The sequence below is a fragment of the Mirounga leonina genome, unplaced genomic scaffold, assembly GCF_011800145.1.
Source record: "Mirounga leonina isolate KUSES-001 unplaced genomic scaffold, KU_Mleo_1.0 Mir_151, whole genome shotgun sequence".
In the NCBI taxonomy this organism is placed as follows: Eukaryota; Metazoa; Chordata; class Mammalia; order Carnivora; family Phocidae; genus Mirounga; species Mirounga leonina.
The window spans coordinates 54,270,976-54,291,718 of NW_023270377.1; the positions used below are offsets into that span (position 1 = coordinate 54,270,976).

The window sequence follows — 20,743 nt, forward strand, 5'->3', positions numbered from 1 at the left end:
GGTATTAAGCCCCATCTAAAGGAATGTTTAATTGGAAGTGACAAAAAGCACTCATTTTATCATGTAATTTTAACAGTTACACAGCAAGGGTTGAGTGGGTGTTACTCCTCATGTTAACTTCAAATTATACAACAAAAATCCTGTCTAAAGTTGTCAAATCAGTCTTTACATAAACATTAACAAAACAAAAATGACGGTGGAAAGGAAAAAAACATGAAGAACGCATGTTTTAATCAAACAAGTTTCTTCATGTTAAAAAATCACAAGTGCTAAAATCAAACTGAAATGGTATGTTTGAAGTACTATATTATAATACCTTTTTCATAAATCTAAGGAAATTGAAATGAAACAGTATGGGACTCATAGCTAAAACAACTACAGATAGTCATTCAGCATATAAAATCTTCTTCATTTCAACTGAGGTAAAAATACAAATTCTGGAAAGCTGATTACTAACAGATATGCAATTGTGTGTTAGTAATGTCCTACAAAAGGACCAATTTGGAACTATTAGGTTTTATTTATTTATTTATTTATTTTAATTTTATTATGTTATGTTAGTCACCATACATCATTAGTTTTTGATGTTAGTGATCTACGATCCATTGTTTTCGTATAACACCCAGTGCTCCATGCAGTACGTGCCCTCCTTAATACCCATCACCGGGCTAACCAGCCCCCCCACCCCCTCCCCTCTAAAACCCTGCTTGGAACTATTAGGTTTTAATACTGGGTCTTTATACATTAAGTGTACAATTAATCTGGGTCTCCATATATATTAGACCTTTGATATTCATGACAGAATCATACTCAGACCTTTCTGAATCCCTTAATTCACAAATAACTTTATCCATAAAATAAAAAAGTGACCACCTTCAAGATACTTGAATTAATAGATACAGAGTTGGTGTTTCTGCCATGTGTAAAATTTAAAATTACATTCTACCATTAAGACAAACACAATACATTTTCATATCTGAATGCACAGTATTTCAGACTCTGAAGAAGTATCTTGTGTGCAGAATATTTGATTTAAGACTTTGCTCCCTGATTGGGGTGCCTGGCTGGCTCACTTGTTAAGCGTCTGCCTTCAGCTCAGGTCATGATCTCAGGGTCCTGGGATTGAGCCCTGAGTCAGGCTCCCTGCTCAGCAGGGAGCCTGCTTCTCCCTCTCCCTCTGCCCCACCCCCAAAAGTGTGTGCGCACTAGCGTGCTCTCTCTCTCAAATAAATAAAATCTTTAAGAAGAAAAAAGAAAGACTATGTTTCTTTAAAAAAAAAAAAAAAAGACTGTGCTCCATTATCTATAATTCCTGCACAAAACACACAGTTCAAAAAATCATGTCAGAATGTAAACCTTCCAACTGTACTTTTTCTTGCATCTAATGCCCTGGGATTTGAAAAACAGTAAAGGAAGCCTGACTTAATAATCATAAAGCCTAGCATACTGCCAAAGGTTCTAAAAATCTCACAAAATATCATGAAGTGAAAATGAAAACTTTGAAGTCAAAGAAGTAAATTGACTGAAAAGAAACATTATAAGAAAAGTTAAAGGAATTAGAGGTTTTTAATTTAAGAAACAGCCATGTAATAACTTGATTATTACATTACACTAAAATAATTTAGGTTTACATTCAAAACTATAAACAAGCATTTAACACTCATAAGATTGCACTGAGTATTGCAGGACACGAAGAATTGGTATTATAACTGTTAAGAAACAACCTGAAAGAAAGAGAGAGAGAGAGAGAGAGGGAGGGAGGGAGGGAGGAAGGAAGGAAGGAAGGAAGGAAGAAAAATTAATTTACAACCTAGTTTGGTCAAAGCTACAAAGACACTTGATTGGTAGGATGAATATATGGGCAAGAAACATGCAACTTTTGCCAGAAATGTGGTAAGAGGAAAGCCAGGTACCTATACCAATTATTGAAACAGAAATGGATCTTTAATCACAATTGAAGATGAGTTTGAGAATTTGAGAATTAAGAAATGGTTCACATGTAAAATATAAGGTGAGATCAACTCATCACATTCCCTCAGAACAGAATTAAACTATATTGTAGAAGATATAGAAATAGGGGAAGCACTCAAGACCAAAGAAATAACTGTGTGGAAAGAAAATTCTGTGAATATAAATATATAAGAAAGAAGTACACATCAGTATGAACTGTGACTAAAGACAAAGTACTCTCACTCTGCAGCAGTGCACAGTGGCAGCAAAACCATCTATAGATACAACAATCTATCCTCAGAGTGAGTTCCATAATAATTGCTAAGCAATTTAAAAATTTTTTTCTAATCAGATAAAACTTTAATGAAAAATTTGCCACTGAAAACATAAAGTACAACAAACCAAAACAAATTCTCTCCATTTAAACACTAACTTGTGCTTTGTAAGCACCAATTAATGTTTAATACCTTTAAAGTCAATGAATAATGACACTTTTCAAAAATTTTAGTTTGTAGAAATGTGTAGCATTAGCTCTGAAGTATTGCCTTCTGCTGTTTAAACCCAGAAGGACTCAATTCATCTATTATCTAGAAGGAGTAAGAATGGCAAGATAATAAACCTAAGGATTTATAACCTGACAAACTGTAAATATGTTCAGAAGACTGTGTTCAGGAAAAAGCTTCAGATTTTTCCCAAAGATCTCTAACAGTTTATAATAATTGCTTCTAATTTAATGGCTGGAGTGCTTGCTTCGGCAGCACATATACTAATTTAATGGCTGGGTTTGAAATGTCAGTGTTACCCTCCCAAAAATATACACAATCAACCACATTTGCTTATAAAAATTTCTTACCTTTTCAATGTCTTTGGATCAGAAATAAGGGAACCCCTATAAATTTTCATTGAAACTCACCCTTGGTTTCTGGCACCTAAGAATTCCCCTTTCTTCCCAGCTCTGTTTTGTATCTTTCTTAGGATATCTTACTCAGGTTTATATGCAGTTACAGAGAACAAAAGATATGTAATTTGTTCAGTCCACTACAATGCCAGAATAAAAAGTCTTTACAAAGAATTTCAAAAACTGTCCTCACAGTCTAATATTATTAATACAAGAGGGTGAATTAATGGGGCGCCTGGGTGGCTCAGTTGTTAAGCATCTGCCTTCGGCTCAGGTCATGATCCCAGAGTCCTGGGATCAAGCCCCGTATTGGGCTCCCCGCTCGACGGGAGGCCTGCTTCTCCCTCTCCCCCTGCTCATATTCCCTCTCTCATTGTCTCTCTGTCTTATAAATAAATAAATAAAATCTTTAAAAAAAGGGGGGGGGTGAATTAATACTGTTCAGCCTAATCAGTGTATTCTTGTAACTCATCCTTTCTAGTCATAAATTCCATTTTCTCTTTTAAGAATATCACAGCCTAGGGGCGCCTGGGTGGCTCAGATGGTTGGGTGTCTGCCTTCAGCTCAGGTCGTGGTCCCAGGGTCCTGGGATCGAGCCCCACATCGGGCTCCTGGCTCAGCAGGGGGCCTGCTTCTCCCTCTCCCTCTGCCTCTCCCCCTGCTCATGCTCTCTATCTCTCTATCTCTGTGTCTAAAATGAATAAATAAAATCTTTAAAAATAAATTTAAAAAAGAATATCACAACCTTCTTCTGCTTTTGCACTGTGCCTTTCACTGGAAAAACAGGAATTTCTGTCACAGGGTAATTTTTTACAATTTTTCTACTGTGCTAGTGTACAGCAGGTAGAAGGCTACTATAAAGTGCTCTCAGAGTTTGGAGAGAAAACAAGATCAATACAATAGATGAATATGGTTATCTGCAGAAGAACAGTACAACAGAAACAGCACAAGAACAAAGCTTAAAAACACTTGGGTTTTAATCCCAATTTCCTGCTGAGCAAGTGACCTCAAATAAGCTATTTAACCTCTCTCACCCTCAATCTCTTAATTCTTTTTAAGAAAATACCACTACCCATCTTAGGGTTATTTTAAGATAATTCAGTAGGCACTCAATTAAATAATAGCTATTATTATCTTAAAGAATATTTAAATGTTTTCTGATAAAAAACAGAGAAACCTACTAATTCAACCATTATCCCTAGGAGGCTAGACTAAATTTACAGAAAGCTATGATCCAATTCAATCCAGTTTATTATCCTGTCTATAACAAGGTAATGGTACTTCTGGAAGCACTAAAATGGGAACTGAATATTACTTAATTATTGGTTTTAGTTATTAAATAGTTTATGTAGTATATATTTAATCCTAGAGCATTTAAATTCCATTTCTGTATTTGGAGAATTGCCCTCTAGATGAGTCTTAGTGAGAAGCCAAGGCTACCTTCCACTAAAGCAAACGTGCCCAACATCGCTTTACAGGTCTCCCTTGTAGGCTCTGCCAGTCAGATGCACCCCATGCTCTTCCCTTTTCTCCCACTGGACCTGATTCAGGGGTTAATGCAAAGAAATGAAGGCTTTAAGGAACTAATTCTGGTTAGAGTGGCAGCAGCAGCAATCTTCCAAAGTCAGAAGCCAAACAAATACATTCTTTGGTTCTGTTACAACCTGGATAAAAGTCTCTCTTAAGACCCCTGAATCCCCTTTACTCTGAACCTATGCTCTCCAAACAATATATTTTATATTTTATATTCTATATATCTTAATACCATGAAGGGCATTAACAAGTGCTCTATCCACGGAAAAAGGAATAATCTAAACATAAATGAATATACCGGGTTTCTAATGTTTTTCATGAGTATATCATGAGTGTGGTACATGTGTCAGAACTCTACAGCCTGATCCTCTGTGAAAAATGACAAATCAAGTGCCAGAACACCTCAAATAGGAACCAGATTCCGAACCCATGGCACGAGTAAAATATAATTACTTGTGATATTTTCTGTGACAGATCATTCATTTCATACACATAGACTTCCAACACAAACTACTAAATAGCCATCAGTGCTCTACACAAGTCAGTAGGTGTCTAATGCTTTCAGTGGCACTGTGCACAAGTGACAATTTGCCCCCCTCCCATAAAATAAAGATGCCATACTTTCAAGGTCTGAAGAGAGAAAGAAATGAAGAGTGTCTGAGAGGAGAGGAAGTTGATTTTCTAAGTTCAGAAGATTTACTTTTTTCCCCCAGGAGAGTTTGCAAAGCCAGTTTTTACATACATAAGTTTCTACCATATTAGACATTATTCCATTTAAAACACAAAACACTCAACATTTAGAACACTGGTAAATTTAATTTTAACCAGAAATCCCTTCTACCTGAATTACACAATTTCTCAACTAAGCCTCCACCAACATGCTGCCCAGTCACACTTAAAAATGAGAATAAGAAGGGGCGCCTGGGTGGCTCAGTTGGTTAAGCGACTGCCTTCGGCTCAGGTCATGATCCTGGAGTCCCGGGATCGAGTCCCGCATCGGGCTCCCTGCTCAGCAGGGAGTCTGCTTCTCCCTCTGACCTTCCTCCTTCTCATGCTCTCTGTCTCTCATTCTCTCTCTCTCAAATAAATAAATAAAATCTTAAAAAAAAAAAAATTGGAATAAGAATACAGATATTTGTTTTTCCTATTAAAAAGCAAATGTCAAATGTACATTTCATACCTTTATTAAAATTAGTTTCTAATTACTACTCCTGAGGTTTTGTTTCAGGTACAAAGTATGTTTAAATCAGAAAACTGGAATGATTATGTTGCAAAGAGAATTTCTCCAAAGGAATAAAACTTTTCTCGCTGATATTTCAATATAATCACATACCAAAAATATTAACCTAAGCATATTAATGCCCAATAGATATTAAGTCAAAGCACAATACTGGAACAGATTCGAAATATATCTGATCCATTTTTTTTTTAAGATTTTATTTATTTATTTGACAGAGAGAGACAACGAGAGAGGGAACACAAGCAGGGGGAGTGGGAGAGGGAGCAGCTGGCCTCCCGCGGAGCAGGGAGCCCGACGCAGGGCTCGATCCCAGGACCCTGGGATCATGACCTGAGCCGAAGGCAGACGCTTAACGACTGAGCCACTCAGGCGCCCCAATAGGGTCAGTTCTTAAAATCAACTAAGAACTTACTTTACAATTCTGTCTGCATCTGGAATAGTAACAATACAAATATTCTTTAGAATTCTTATCCACACATTACCAAAAATATTTCAGAAATTTGGAAGTTACCACACAAATGATTGTTCTTTCTTCATCACTTCTTCCCTAATGTATCTCAGAAAACTAATTTTAAAAATACCATTTATGGGGCGCCTGGGTGGCTCAATCAGTTAAGGGTCTGCCTTAGGCCCAAGTCATGACCGCAGGGGCCTGGGATCAAGCCCTGGGCTCCCTGCTCAGCAGGGAGCCTGCTTCTCCCTCTCACTCTACCACCCACCCAACCCCCCTGCTTGTGCTCTCTGGCTCTCTTTCTCTGTCAAATATATAAATAAAATCTTTTTAAAAATTAAAATACTATTTATATTCACAAAGACCTAAAATTGCTCACTTTCCATAATAACCCACACCCAAAAGTAAAGTCCCAGTCCTAAAAATGGAGCTACTTTGAACAAGTCAATGGCATGGAGACTAGGTGGTGGGATGACTATAGGCCTTTTTGGATCCTGATTCAAACAAACTACCTATAAAATGGCATTTTTAGATATCAGGGGAAATGTGGATTGGATAATCAGATATAAAATTTCTCTTACTTTGAGGAGTATGATAATAGTATTATTATGATTATGTCAAAATGTTGATAACTTTAAATCAAGGGAGGAGTCATTATATTACCCTCTCTATTTTTATGTATGTCTATTATTTAACATAATAATGTTATTTATGTTTAAAATTTTTTATAGAAAGAAAGTGGGGGAAAAAGGAACAAAAGAATAAACCAACCAGTTACCTTTTCCCAGTCAACTCAACTTGGCCTTTTTTATTGAAGAAGAACTTGGAATCATTATATCCCCATCCATTCCATTTCATAACTTCTTGCCTGGTAATAATAAAAAAATATGTTAGACCTATGCTAAAATCTCGTAACTGAAGAGTATATCATTGATATTAACTTTTACAAGCATTTAAAAGACCTTATCCCATTAATATTACATTAGTTTAAATAATATATTAAAATGTCTACATATTAATCTTTTTAAATACAGAATCACTCTGATGAGCAGCACCTGCTTCACAAAGGGCAACAACTAAATTTAATGCATTCAAAGAAAAAAACGGAACGAGAGAAAAATATAGAGTATGCATCAATTTGTATATGTTACTAGTTTACATTATAGGATGGCCTAAAAAATTTTGCAATTAAAATAAAACTTGAGTAAGATGCAAATTTTTGCATATATTAGAAAAATCACAATTATTCATCTGCTATGATGAAAAAGACCAATTTACAGAGTAAGTTCTCTAGTAATGACACTCCTAGTAGCAGACACTTAATAAAATATATAAAAAATCTGAGAGTTGGGTTTACAAGCATTCTAAATCCTCCAACTTCCATGTAAATACCAATTTCTATCTTGACCTACATATTAACATAACAGTTAATGACTACACCAGTTTTTAGTATTCCAAAACAATATGGTATTCTGAATTTCTAAAATGCTAATATTTCATTGTCTTAGAAATCACTTTCATTAGAATCAGGGACTCAATGGGATGCCTGGGTGGCTCAGTAGGTTAAACATTTGCCTTCAGCTCAGGTCATGATCCCAGGGTCCTGGGACTGAATCCCACATCGGGCTCCCTGCTCAGCGGGGGGCCTGCTTCTCCCTCTGACAGCGGCTCCCCCAGCTTGTGCTCTCTCTCTGTCTTGCTCTGACAAATAAGTAAATAAAATCTTAAAAAAAAAAAAGACTCTTTAATTTTGAATATTACATAAGAATAGATAGGTCTAGGCCTGTGCAGAACACAATAAGCAACCACACTGAAGTATTCTACCAACATTTATTACATGTTTTAGCATGGTCCCCTAGTATATCTGGGCAACAAATTTTATTGCAAATTCAATTATGCAATCTATGATGAAAATACTTGAGGAAAACTTCTCTATACAGAAACTCATTTGCTGCATAAAAATTTCAAAATATATCACAAGAAAAAAATCTGTAAATATTTGTGGTGATGGTTAACTAGACTTATTGTGGTGATCTTTTCACAATATATACAAATCTTGAATCATTATATTGTACACCTAAAATTAATTACATGTCAAGTATATCTCAATTTTTTAAAATGTCAAAATAAACAAAGATGCACTCATTAGAAAGCATTCTAATTCTCCGTAACTCCCAAGGAAGAACAATATGTCAACTGACAAGCAAATTTTTTACTACAATCATAATTCTTCATCCAAATCAAAGACTTTTCAAACAAGTAGAACACTAACACAGCACAACTGAACCAAGTATAGGTTGTTAACTGGTCACTACCTATACATAAAACTGAGAAAAAGAAACTAGGCATGCTCTCTTTAAAACTAGTTTGCTATCAATAAAAACTCTAGTCCCTAAACGAAAACAAACTGTTCAAAAATATCTCAAGAGTATCAATCCAGAGATTGGATTTGTAAATGAGCCTGTTATGAACTCTCACCCAATGTTTTCTTCTGATTTCACATTCCTACCTCATTGTAGAGGGAGATTCTGGAAGAGAGCTTTTGGAAAAATCTCTACAGAAAAACCTCATGGCTAATGTCACCACTGACTTCCCATTTTCTTAAGATTACATTTTCTAAAAACCAATTAACTTATCATCTGCTTCACTTTTTTCGTAATTAATTCTCTTCACTTTTATGAAGTATAATTTACTTAATATTTTGTATTTCCATAATAATTTACATGAGGATGATACGTACATTTTAATTAACATTTTACTTAATGTTTTATAATATGGCATAAATTATTTGTGAAATGCATTTTATTAGTGGATTTAAACATTTGTCATGAAGTCTGTACTCTATAAAACAAAGTTTGGTGTCACACAAATAAATGCAAAAATACCAACATAATCATTTTGCTTTGGTATTACAATCACTAGGCACTGGGAAATTATTTCAGTACAGATGTTGAATTTGGTATGTTTACATAGCTTAACAATGAGAATCATTTTCCTTAATATGTTTAGAATTAAAAAAAAAATTATTCCCATATGGCCTCAAAGTAAAAAGTGAAATCTGATTACATGTGTTCACTCTTAGCACTGCACAAGAAAAATAAATCAAGGGAAGCGGGAAATATCTGCTGCTGTGCACTCAAAAATGAAGAAATTTACACTCTGAAGAATCACTAGCCTTAAATTTTCAGTTGGGTAACAGTCTAAAGAATTCCCAAGTTTTCAACTATAGGCTAAAGGTACTTTTTCTCTCTTTTCATCTCAACTAGAAAATTCTGCCTATGATATTTAAACCATTACGGTTTATATACCATTACCATATTTATACCAACTTATGGAGCCTTCCCAGAAGTTGAAATGTAGACATTTGTAATCCATTTGTGCCCTGCCAACAGTATTATGTTGCTGAAAGTAGTATAGATTTAAAATCTAGGTTACCCCAAAATCAATCTTCTGATATCTTCAAGTACCCCACATATTATATAAAAAGTAGGCAAATTTCCTAGGTTTCTAGTATTAAACTTTGTACTAAGGTATAACCCTCAAATTACTAATATATTTCCTGACACTTAAACACAACTATGTGATTAAGCTTTCAAAATAACTTCTTATACAGAAGAATATAATGAGTAACCTGAAGGGCATTATAGCATTAACATTTTAAAAGTTAATAATAAAACTTTACAGTCATAGAATTCTAAAGCTAAAAAGATCCTTAGAAATCACCCAGTTCAACTGCTCATTTTTCAGATGAAGAAACTTATGCCCAGAGAAGCACTCATGATTACACAGCTAAGCTAGTTGTGAGCATCAGAAAGTGAACCCCCAGTCTTGGGAGATGTAATATCCAAAACCCACTAAGTCATGCCCTCAAGTAATCAAAATGATTTAAAAGAACCCTTCTTTCATCACAGCAATATTTTTCAAAGCACTATTCCATTTATTATTAAAGTCCTTCTTCTGCACTTGACATTTAAAAATCAAGGACTATGGTTGTGTCAGTAAGCCCAATGCCCTTACTTTCTTTATCTACAGTATAATGAATGCCGGCATTCAGAATAATTATCCCAAAGTATGGCAAGCACTAAAATGAAGAATGATCAAAGAATCATCAACATTCCATAAGATTCAAATAAAATGATTCAATTTTCTACTAACCCCAGAGATCAATTAACCAGACTGATCCCTCAGACTTTCCAATTCTTAGAGCTAACTACACCAAATTTAATGTCTTCAAAATAGAAGACCCCTCCTCCTGCCAAGAAAAAAGAAAACTGGATTGATTTTACTACATGAAAAGTGAAAAAAATAAAACAAATGTTTTACACATTTACTTATCTAACCATAGTATCAAATGGTAAAGAAGCACTTTGTATTAGCTGGCGTAACAAAAGAAAACGGAGACATAACATAGCATTATGTATACACAAGGTGGCAGTATTCTCCCATGATATACATATTCAGTACTCTGCATTTTTCCCCCGAGCTGTTGTTTGCACAATCTTTAACTGAAATATTTAGATCTAACATTATTATTATGAAACCCAGAGACCCTTTCTTAAAAATGGGAGATACTCACTTTTAAGTCTCTGCATATACATAGACTACTACTCCTCTAAAAATAATAATAAATTGCAAGCATCCTGATATGAATGCATAGTTTCTACCATTACTATTTCAATCATATTTTTTCATTAGAAAATATGGAAAAGGAAAATATGCTTTAACCTGATTTCATTTTGGCTTAGCAATAAAAAATTCAACTAAGTGATAACAAAAATTCTTTTCCAATATAATTCCAATAACCAAAATTCTAATAAAAGATACTTCACTACTTAGTTCAGATGAAAACCAAATTTTTATCTATCTTTTCCAGTTTAAACAATAAGAAAAAGATATTATGATCTCAGAGATTTTAGAAAATAAAAACTGAAGTACAAAACTTAAGCCTCAATGCTAGATTTTTTTTTTTTTTAAGATTTATTTGAGAGCAAGCGAGCTCAAGTGCACATGTGGGGGGAGGGGCAGAGGGCAGGGGGTTGAGAGAATCTCCAGCAGACTCCCCACCCAGCATGGAGTCTACTGCAGGGCTTGATCTCACAACCCTGAGATCATGATGTGAGCCAAAACTAAGTTCAATGCTGGATTCTAACTAACCAGGCTCAGTATCAGATAAATTCAAATTAATCCCATATGTAATACAATATATATAAATAAAAAATCCTTATTATCAGGTTGTGTGCTTAATTACCTCAAGACCCAGAAAACCTAAAGAAATCATGAAAGTGAAGTAAAAAAGTGTTGAGAAAGATACCAAGATTTTATCAATAAAACAAATATATCCCTAAAAAGATCTGCTACAAAAAAATTCCTATAATTGAAATAATAATCCTACTAACTTCTTTTATTAAAAAAAAAAAATTGAAGCTGAGTTACCATGAGAAATATAAAGGGCTAATGAGGGGAGAAAACTACAGAATACTAATTCTAAACTTAATTTAAAATGTATACATTTTAAAATAAATTTAATATCATATCTAGTCTACAGGTCCTACAAAATTTTTTTTTTTTAAGATTTTATTTATTCTGTCAGAGAGAGAGAGAGCAGGCGCGAGCACAAGCAGGTGGAATGGCAGGCAGAGGGAAAAGCAGACTCCCCGCTGAGCAAGGAGCCCAACATGGGACTCAATCCCAGGACTGTGGGATCATGACCTGAGCCGAACACAGACGCTTAACCGACTGAGCCACCCAGGCGTCCCTACAAAATTACTTCTAAAAACTCAATAGAAAAACTATATGAAACTATTTACAATGCTTACTTCCTCAACCTAACAGTGTAACTAATTTCCTTTTGTTAACCTAAGCAGCTTAATTATACGTACAATAATTTATGTATACTATAAGAGAAAGCCCCTTTACAAAAAAAGAATAGAAAAAATTTTTTTAAAAAAGATATGGAGGGGCACCTGGGTGGCTCAGTTGGTTGAGCGACTGCCTTCGGAGTCCCGGGATCGAGTCCCACATGAGCAGGGAGCCCACTTCTCCCCCTGACCCTTCCCCCTCTCATGCTCTCTCTATCTCATTCTCTCTCTCAAATAAATAAATAAAATCTTAAAAAAAAAAAAAGATATGGAGGCAACTCGGTGGTTCAGTTGGTTAAGCTTCTGACTCTAGATCTCAGCTCAGGTCTTGATCTCAGGGTGAGTTCAAGCCCCACATTGGGCTCCACCCTAGGCTCCTCACTGGGCGTGGAGCCTACTTAAAGAAACAAAAGACATGGATAAATTATCATCACTTAACACTGCTACAAATATCAGGGTACCAAGACTGTTAAAACATTTGACTTAGAATAGATAGATGCCATCGGCCTTTGATGGCTTGATACCATCAAACATCTGAATCACAGAATACTTCCTCTTGCCCGGATATAAAACTTACTAAGAACTCTTCTAATTACACTTTATTTTCCCCCAAGAAAAAGTGGCCAATTGAAATGGCCAGGAGATTTGATAATTGTGTTTTTTCGCCATGAATTAGTCCACTGACATTCTAATTAACTTTGGTCACTAATGAGAATAGTTTACACAAGTCAGACTACCTAAATATGATGGACTCCAGGGCCCTGACAAGATCAGGTTGCTGGACAGTTCAACAAGATAATATCCCTGCCCTCTAAACTGTGTACCTACCTTCTCCTTGCAAAACCTGTACAGGATCATGCAACACTTTAAACTTCAACATGAATTTCAATCTTCCCTCAAAATCCCCATTATAAGTTTTAAATCCCTAGTTGCCATAATAAAAATTTGGCCCTTCTATGTAATAAATTATTAGTCAACTTTCTAATTTCTTCCAGAGTGATAGTGTAAAATGGATTAAATATAAGATTTATGACAGAGAAAGTTGTTAGCAAGAACATGGAGAAGAGGAATCCAAATGCATTACTGGTCAACTACTCCACAGAGCAATTATGTGCTAAGTTTTCATAGGTAATGCCATTTCTATGACCCAGCTATACAACTCCCCGGCATATATTCAGGAGGAATTCACACACAGTTCCATAAGGGACTATTCCCTGGAGCATTATTCATCAGAGTAGCTAGAGGCATCACTAGAGGAATGGATAAGTGTTAAGCAAATTCGGTGAAATAATATGCAGCAACCAAAAGCAGTGAGGAAGACAGATATATATACAGAAACATGAAAAGATTTTTTAAACAGTGGCGAACATAAAAGGAGAAAACAGTAAGATCTGTAGCATAATACTATTTTTTTTTTGTTTTGTTTTTAGTTCATGGCATTTGTCTATGAACAAATGTGAGGCCTCTCTTATTTTTTATTTTTATTTTCCTCCATCTATGATTCCTAATCCTATCTGCCCCCTTCCATGGACATTCATTAATGTTCTTGAACATATGTGCATGTGTTTAAAGTAAAATATGTTACTTTCTGGGTGTATTTTTAATTTGACTAAATAGCATTATGCCATTTTATTAGCGTTTTATTAATATTATGTTATTATGCAAATGCAATGAACTAAAAAAATTATGATTACCACAACTCTGCACCTGAAGCAAATATGCTGCTCAGCCCTTGAATCTCAGTGCAGTTTCTCTCTGTTCCAAAAAAACAATTCTTTCTTTCACATATACATAGATATTCCATGATGGTTTGTTATAAAACCCACTGTTGGATTTCTTAGCAATCCCCACAAATTTTTTTTAAATAATAGAAATCCATTCATAATAAATCAGCTTCAAATAGTCAGCAAGTCAAATATATATTTAATTTCCTAGATTCAACTTTTTAGGTTACAAGAAACTGGCACTTCACTGAAGAAACTTTTTAAAACCTGAATTCAAGGGTCAAAAATTGTGTCCCCAAAGTCGAAATCCTATTATACTTGCTATGAATCAATGAATGAAAGGAAAAAGAATAGATAGCTATGGGGGAAAAAATCTTATAGACAGAGGCACAAAGAAACAGTGAAAGAAGGGGAGACTGGGGAAAATAAGGCAAGGCCAGCTTTACCCCTTGGCAGAATAAGCTGGTACTAACTACTCCCTGCAGGCTCCTAGGATGTCTTCCCTTACCCCCCAAACTTTTCTTACACACACTAAATTCTACCAACTGTAAAGTCATTATTGTTTGAATAATCTCTTTGAAAATAGAAATATAGACCATTAGTCATTCATACGAGTAGCAGTATACATTCCAAGTATTTTGTGCTAGGGCAGGCATGTTATATAAGCATGTACTCACACAAGCCTGGTATCTGCCATTCCAAAGGCCTGGAAAGACACAACTATCCTGTCCTTTACCTTCATATCTGGGTCTATGTAGTGAGGAAACAGTCCTAATCAGTATCTGGGAGTTGTCTTGGCAAAAGACAAAGAGAAAGGATATATCCTTCCCTTGACCATGTGAGCTCCCTAATCTATACTTTAAATTTCATGTTTTATTCCCTCCACTGTCCACTTGTAATCTAACCAATATGGCAATTTAGGCAGTGAATTCCAGACTTTGTCTACCACCAGCTGGGAAAATGCCAATTCACTTTAATTGCTCCCTCTCCACTTGCTAGTAATTGAAATAAGAAAAATAACGCAATCTTATTATACTGACCAATCTGTAAGTGACCAAAAACATTTCTGGTACAGTCTTACATTTCTGCAAACAACAAAGATAATATGAATGTCTCCAAAAGTCCGTATGCCATTTTATAACAGAAACCAAGCCTTTGAGTTCCCTTTCTCAGGGTACAACCCAATAATCTTGACAAGACCCTAAAAAAGCCAAGACTAAACTCCATACCTGCTTGATATCCATAGTATTCTTGCTTGTAACAAGTGGCGTTTTTCTATTTACTAAAATAGTAAGCAGCAGCCCCTTCTACTTTAAAAGACAGGTAGCTGGAATTGTTACCTTTGCTTCTGGCAAACCCACAGAAAAAAAATGAACCCCACAAAGTTTGGAGGGAGAAAAAAAGAAATATTACAATCATGACCCAATCACAATCACAATAGAGGTTCCCAAACATCCTGGGGTATAAAAATCACTGGGTACTCATTTTTTTTTTTTTTTTAAGATTTTATTTATTTATTTGACAGAGAGAGAGACACAGTGAGAGAGGGAACACAAGCAGGGGGAGTGGGAGAGGGAGAAGCAGGCTTCCCGCGGAGCAGGGAGCCCGATGCGGGGCTCCATCCCAGGACTCTGGGATCATGACCTGAGCCGAAGACAGACGCTTAACGACTGAGCCACCCAGGCGCCCCTGGGTACTCATTTTAAAAGCAGAATTCTGGATGTCACTCTAGATCTAGCCAATAATTAGAATCGCTGAAAGTGGGGTCTCAGAATATAAACATTTTAAACAAACACTGCCAGAAAATTCTGATGCTAGCCATCCACAGACCATAATTGTGTAAGCACTGCCTTAAGGAATGAGGAAAAGTTGAGAGCAGAAGACTCAACTGTTGAATAACCACAAAGGAATACAAAGCCTTAATGTAAATGGTTTATCAAGTTAACTCTTACCCAAACTCTATCAAAATCAGAAGGGAGTGTGACCAGTGGGGGAGAAGGGAACAACTTTAAATTCACTGCACTATAGGAGAGGATAGACCTGAGGAGAATTCTGCAACAAAACAAGAGGGCAGCAAGAGGGCACTCACCATGTGAAAGACAGGGGAAAGGCAGTAACAGGAAATGGAGATTCGGTTATGTGACCGAGGAGGCAGACAGGTCTATACCCCAATTTTACAAAGGATTATCCTGTAAGGGGGAATGAAGGCTATACAGAGATAATACTTTCTGACCCAAATTTCAGGAAAGTCAACCTGTTTGTTAATGGAAATTTTCCTAGTTTATACATGTTAAAAGGGTTATAAAAATTAAGACAATGGTTTATCAAATAACTTGCCTTTAGCAATTTCAAATTTCAAAGTTCCAGTTTATGTGTTCACCAAGGCCACACACCAAGTAGAGGCAGTAGTGGGCCACAACTCCTAAGAGCCACAAAGAAGAGTTGCAAACGACAAGAAGCACAATGGTGACCACTGTGTGCATCATACTGACAATCAGCACACCATGCAGTACAAGAAATTGCTAATTCTCTTTACTCTTTGGGTTCTTCCTTTTCTTCCTAACACATAAGGTGGTATTCATTAGAAATCTGTTCTTGATATTAAAATGCCATGGTTGCCACTGCCTATGCTTTCATCTTCAAACATTATTTCAGCACCAGATTCTTCTTACTCTTTCTATACAGTATACTGCAATAGTAGTAATAGTGCATAATACTGTAAAGCTATGGGTTATATAATCATTACCTCATTTCTTTTTCATATTAATGTATGTGAGATTAATGATATAGATTTTACTATTCCTATTTAAAACATAAGAAAGGGGGCACCTGGGTGGTTCAGTCAGTTAAGTGTCTCAGGTCATGATCCTGGGGTCCTGGGATCAAGCCCTGCATTGGGCTCCCTGCTCAGCAGGGAGTCTGCTTCTCCCTCTCCCTCTGCCCTTCCTCCCCGCTCATGCTCTTTCTCTTGCTTGCGCACTCTCTCAAGTAAATAAAATCTTCAAAAAATAAAAAAATAAAACATAAGAAAGGTTTAGAAAGAGTCAGTAGCTTGTCCAGAGTCACAAACAGTACATGACACAACTAGGATTTAAATCTTGGTCTTCTGGCTGCAACACTTCTTAATTACCAAACTATGATTTCAATGTACTCATTGATTCAAAAGCTCAGAGAATATAGCAGTCATTTATCTGAGAGGAGAAGGCTTCACTTCCAGTTGCTTTGGAAAATTCAATAATCAAGCAGAAGCAAAAAAGCACAAGGACTTTCCCATGCTAGTAAATAGCCCAAATTGGCTGAAGCATAGAGCATATGCAAGAAAGTCATGGAGAATAGCAGAACTTTGAATGCCAAATTAAGGGATTAAGCTTTATTACTTCAATAATTAATCGGGAGAAATAGGATCAAAACAGTATTTTCTATGTTTCACACTGCCACTAAAAGTAAAAATCTAACAGTATCTGCTTTAAAATTTTGCTACTCTCCAATGTGGATGAAATTCCAATTCTTTAACATAGCATACAATGGCTTTTGCAATCTGGCTCCAAGCTACATTTTTACCTTCCTTAACAACTATTCTTCCAGCCACACTGAAAGTTATCACATGTCCTTATACACACCATGACCTTTTATGTCTGCCTGTTCTTGTACTTACATACATATATATATACATCCCTCGTCTGAAATGCCCTTCTCCCTCTAGAAAACTCCTTTGTATCCATCAAGAACCAGTCCAAAAGTTACTTTTCCTATAAAGCCTTTCCTATCTTCCTCAGGAAGAATTTATGGCTCCCTCTGTATTACACTGATTATAGCATTTACTATGTCATATCTTCTACATATCTGTCTATATATCTCTACTGGGCTGTTAATAAATTTTGCAATGTTAGAATGTAGCACAGCACTAGCAGGTAACTATTACTCACACTTTCTCTGAACAAAGATTGGTCTGGTAATGGAATGGAGAATCATTTGAAGGGGAAAAATAAAGGAAGATCCAGAGTAGATGTGAGACAATTAAGATTGCATCTAGGTTGGTGTCAATGGGAGAAAAACAAAAGTGTCTTGACAATCACAACTAATAGATAGAATCTATCTGATCTGTCAACAGCCTGGATAAGAGAGAGGAAATGGAGCTCAGCAAGGCCTTATAACGGAGACACTGGCCTTGAAAGGCATCTAAATAACAGGAGAAATAAATAGAAATAGTGGAGTACTAGGATTGAAAGCTAAAATAACGACCTTACACATGCATACTAGGTTGGAGAATTCAGCAAGACAGTCAGAAAGAAATGTACAATAATTAAAAATGTGAAAATGGAACCTGACAGTTAGAAATATTAACTTAAAGTTCCTCCTAATAGTGGTAAAAGCTAATACAGTCTGAGTAGATGAGGTTATTAAGAAATAAATGTTTAAAAAAAAAAAAGGACTAAAAAATTAATCTCAAGGAAATCCTTTAGGAAGCAGAAGGAAGAAAAGTCAGCAAAATCATGGCCAGAAGGGTAGGAAGAAAACCAAGACAGTGTAACAACATGGGAGCTAAGGAAAGAGATATTAGGTACCAGGTATTGGGAACTGGTCAAGAAAATGACTAAGGATTTTATAATTAGGTTACTGATGGCTTTTAAGAGGGCTCCTTCAAAAGAATGATATAGGCTGAAAACAATCTCAATAAATTATCTGAGTGTGCTTTTAAGAAACAGGAAAAATCAACAAAGAAAAAAAGACTGCTGAGGTTCTGGGAAAATGGCTAAGTAGGAGGATCCTGAGCTCACCTTGTCCCAAAGACACACTAAGGTAACAGCTACACAAGTGTAGCTAACTCTGAAAACCACCCAAAGACTGTCAGAACAGACTTTCCACATCAAAAAGGGTAGGAGAGTCAGAGACATAACTGGGAACCAAACTCTGCTCCCTACACCCACCCCTCCTGCTCACCCCTCCCTCCCTCCCAACCCACCAACCCCCTCTCAAGAGACTAACCACAAACAGAAGGGACACCACAAGCACAGAGAAGTGGGAAGATCACACCCACCCTAAACACTCCAGGCTTGGAGGCCCTTGGAAGACAAATCCCCATAACATTTGGCTTTGAAAACCAGTGGGGCTTAACTTAGGGAGTTTTTGCAATAAGCAGGACTTAACTCTAGGTACTTTAAAAAAAAAAAAACCAGCCGGCATAGCTCTGGGAGACACCCAGAGAGAGATAAATAGTCCCCACCCTTAAAGGGCCAGCATAACAAATAATCTAGCAAGATACAGCATAGAAGCAGCAGTTTGAAAAGCGCCGGGATATACTGAAGGTTTATTCACTAATCTCAGAAGTGCACTGGAGAGATCCTTAGGAGACTTCTCCAACAACAAAAATGCTGGCGGGCACCATTTCTCTCCCCCTACCCAGCCTAGATAGTCTGACACTTGCAGGAACCAGCAAGTACACTCTCTACCTATCTTGTTAGTACCAGGCACCCTGTAAATGTTCTCCTTTGGATCCACCCCACCCAACCCGACCCACTCAGTAGGTGTGCCTCCAAAGCATCTCCTGCCCTGACTCTCCCTGCAAGCAACCCCAACAAGGACCTGTGCCACTTCAAAGTGACTCCTGCCCTAGCGAGAGGGCAATATAACCACACACCAGTGTGCCTGCAGTCCCAGCAGCGAACCTTATAGCTGGCAGTACAGAGAACGTGCCCTTCTGATTAGTCCTAGACTAGGAGAAAGCATCTGGTCTGACAGCCCGCCCTGCCCACAAATGAAAGCCTTTCAGGCGACAGTGTGGGGAGAGCACCCTGCAGGTCAGTGTGAATACAGCCCCAGCAGACAGGCTGAGGGCAGGCACCTGGTCTGACTGCTGACACTACCCAACCACAACCAGTGGCCCCCACACTGGCCCCTTAACAATACAAGGACCAAACCCTGCCCAGTGTACCCACAACAGGCAAAGTGGGCCACCGCAGCCACTGGACTGAAGGCAAATGTGGCTCAGCCACAACAACAGAGCACACAGAACCCACATAGGAGACACCCCTGAAGCGCCTGGTTCTGACGAACAAGGACCATTGAGCTGCAGGGTACCACAGGATCTCTTCTTCATAAGGTCACTACTTTCTGGATCAATTGATGTAGCTGACTTTCCTAATACACAGAAACAAACACAGAGAATTAGACAAATGAGACAGGAGACTGTGTCCCACATGAAAGAACAGGACAAAGCCACAACAAAAAAGCTAAATGAAATGGAGATAAGTTAGGGGCGCCTCGGTGGCTCAATTAAGTGGCCGACTCTTGATCTCAGCACAGGTCTTGATGTCAGGGTTGTGAGTTCAAGCCCCACATTGGGCTCCACGCCCAAAAAAAAAAAAAAAGAAGAAATGGAGATAAGTTATATGCCTGATGAAGAATTCAAAGATGAAGAACTAAATAACTGAAATTAAAAATACACAAAGGGAGGGCGCCTGGGTGGCTCAGTCGTTAAGCATCTGCCTTAGGCTCAGGTCATGATCCCAGGGTCCTGGGATCGAGCCCCACATCGGGTCCCTGCTCCGCGGGAAGCCTGCTTCTCCCTCACCCACCCCCCGCTTGTGTTCCTGCTCTATCTCTCTGTCAAATAAATAAAATCTTTAAAAAAAATACACAAAGGGAATCAACAGCAGATTAGAGGAGGCAGAAGAACAGATCAGCAATCTGGAACACAGGGTAATGGAAAGCCACTAAGCAGAACAGCAAAAAGGAAGAAAAAGAATAACAAAAACTGAGACTAGGTTAAGGGAACTCAGCCACATCATCAAGTGTAATAACATTTGCATTATAGGGATCTCAGGAGAGGAGAAAGAGAAGGGGGCAGAAAACTTTTTTGAAGGAAAAATTCCCTAATCTGGGTTAGAAAACAGACGTCCAGATCCAGGAAGCACAGAGGGAGAGAGTGCACCCAAGCCTGGGCACGGGGGAGGGGCAGAGGAAGAGGGAGAGAGAGAATTCCTAGCTGTCTCCATGCTCAGCAATCCGGAGCCCAACATGGAGCTCAATCCCACAACCCTAAGATCACGACCTGAGCCGAAATCAAGAGTCGGACATCTAACCAACTGT

General features: G+C 37.3%; 1 protein-coding gene across 1 annotated transcript in view; it reads right to left on the bottom strand.

Annotated features, from left to right (window-relative positions):
- Positions 1-20,743, bottom strand: part of AGPS (alkylglycerone phosphate synthase) — a 150,887-nt gene that overhangs the window by 112,065 nt on the left and 18,079 nt on the right. The window contains exon 2 of the mRNA XM_035007668.1: positions 6,851-6,940. Coding sequence (XP_034863559.1) covers positions 6,851-6,940 — 90 coding nt within the window. The remainder of the gene's footprint in view (positions 1-6,850; positions 6,941-20,743) is intronic.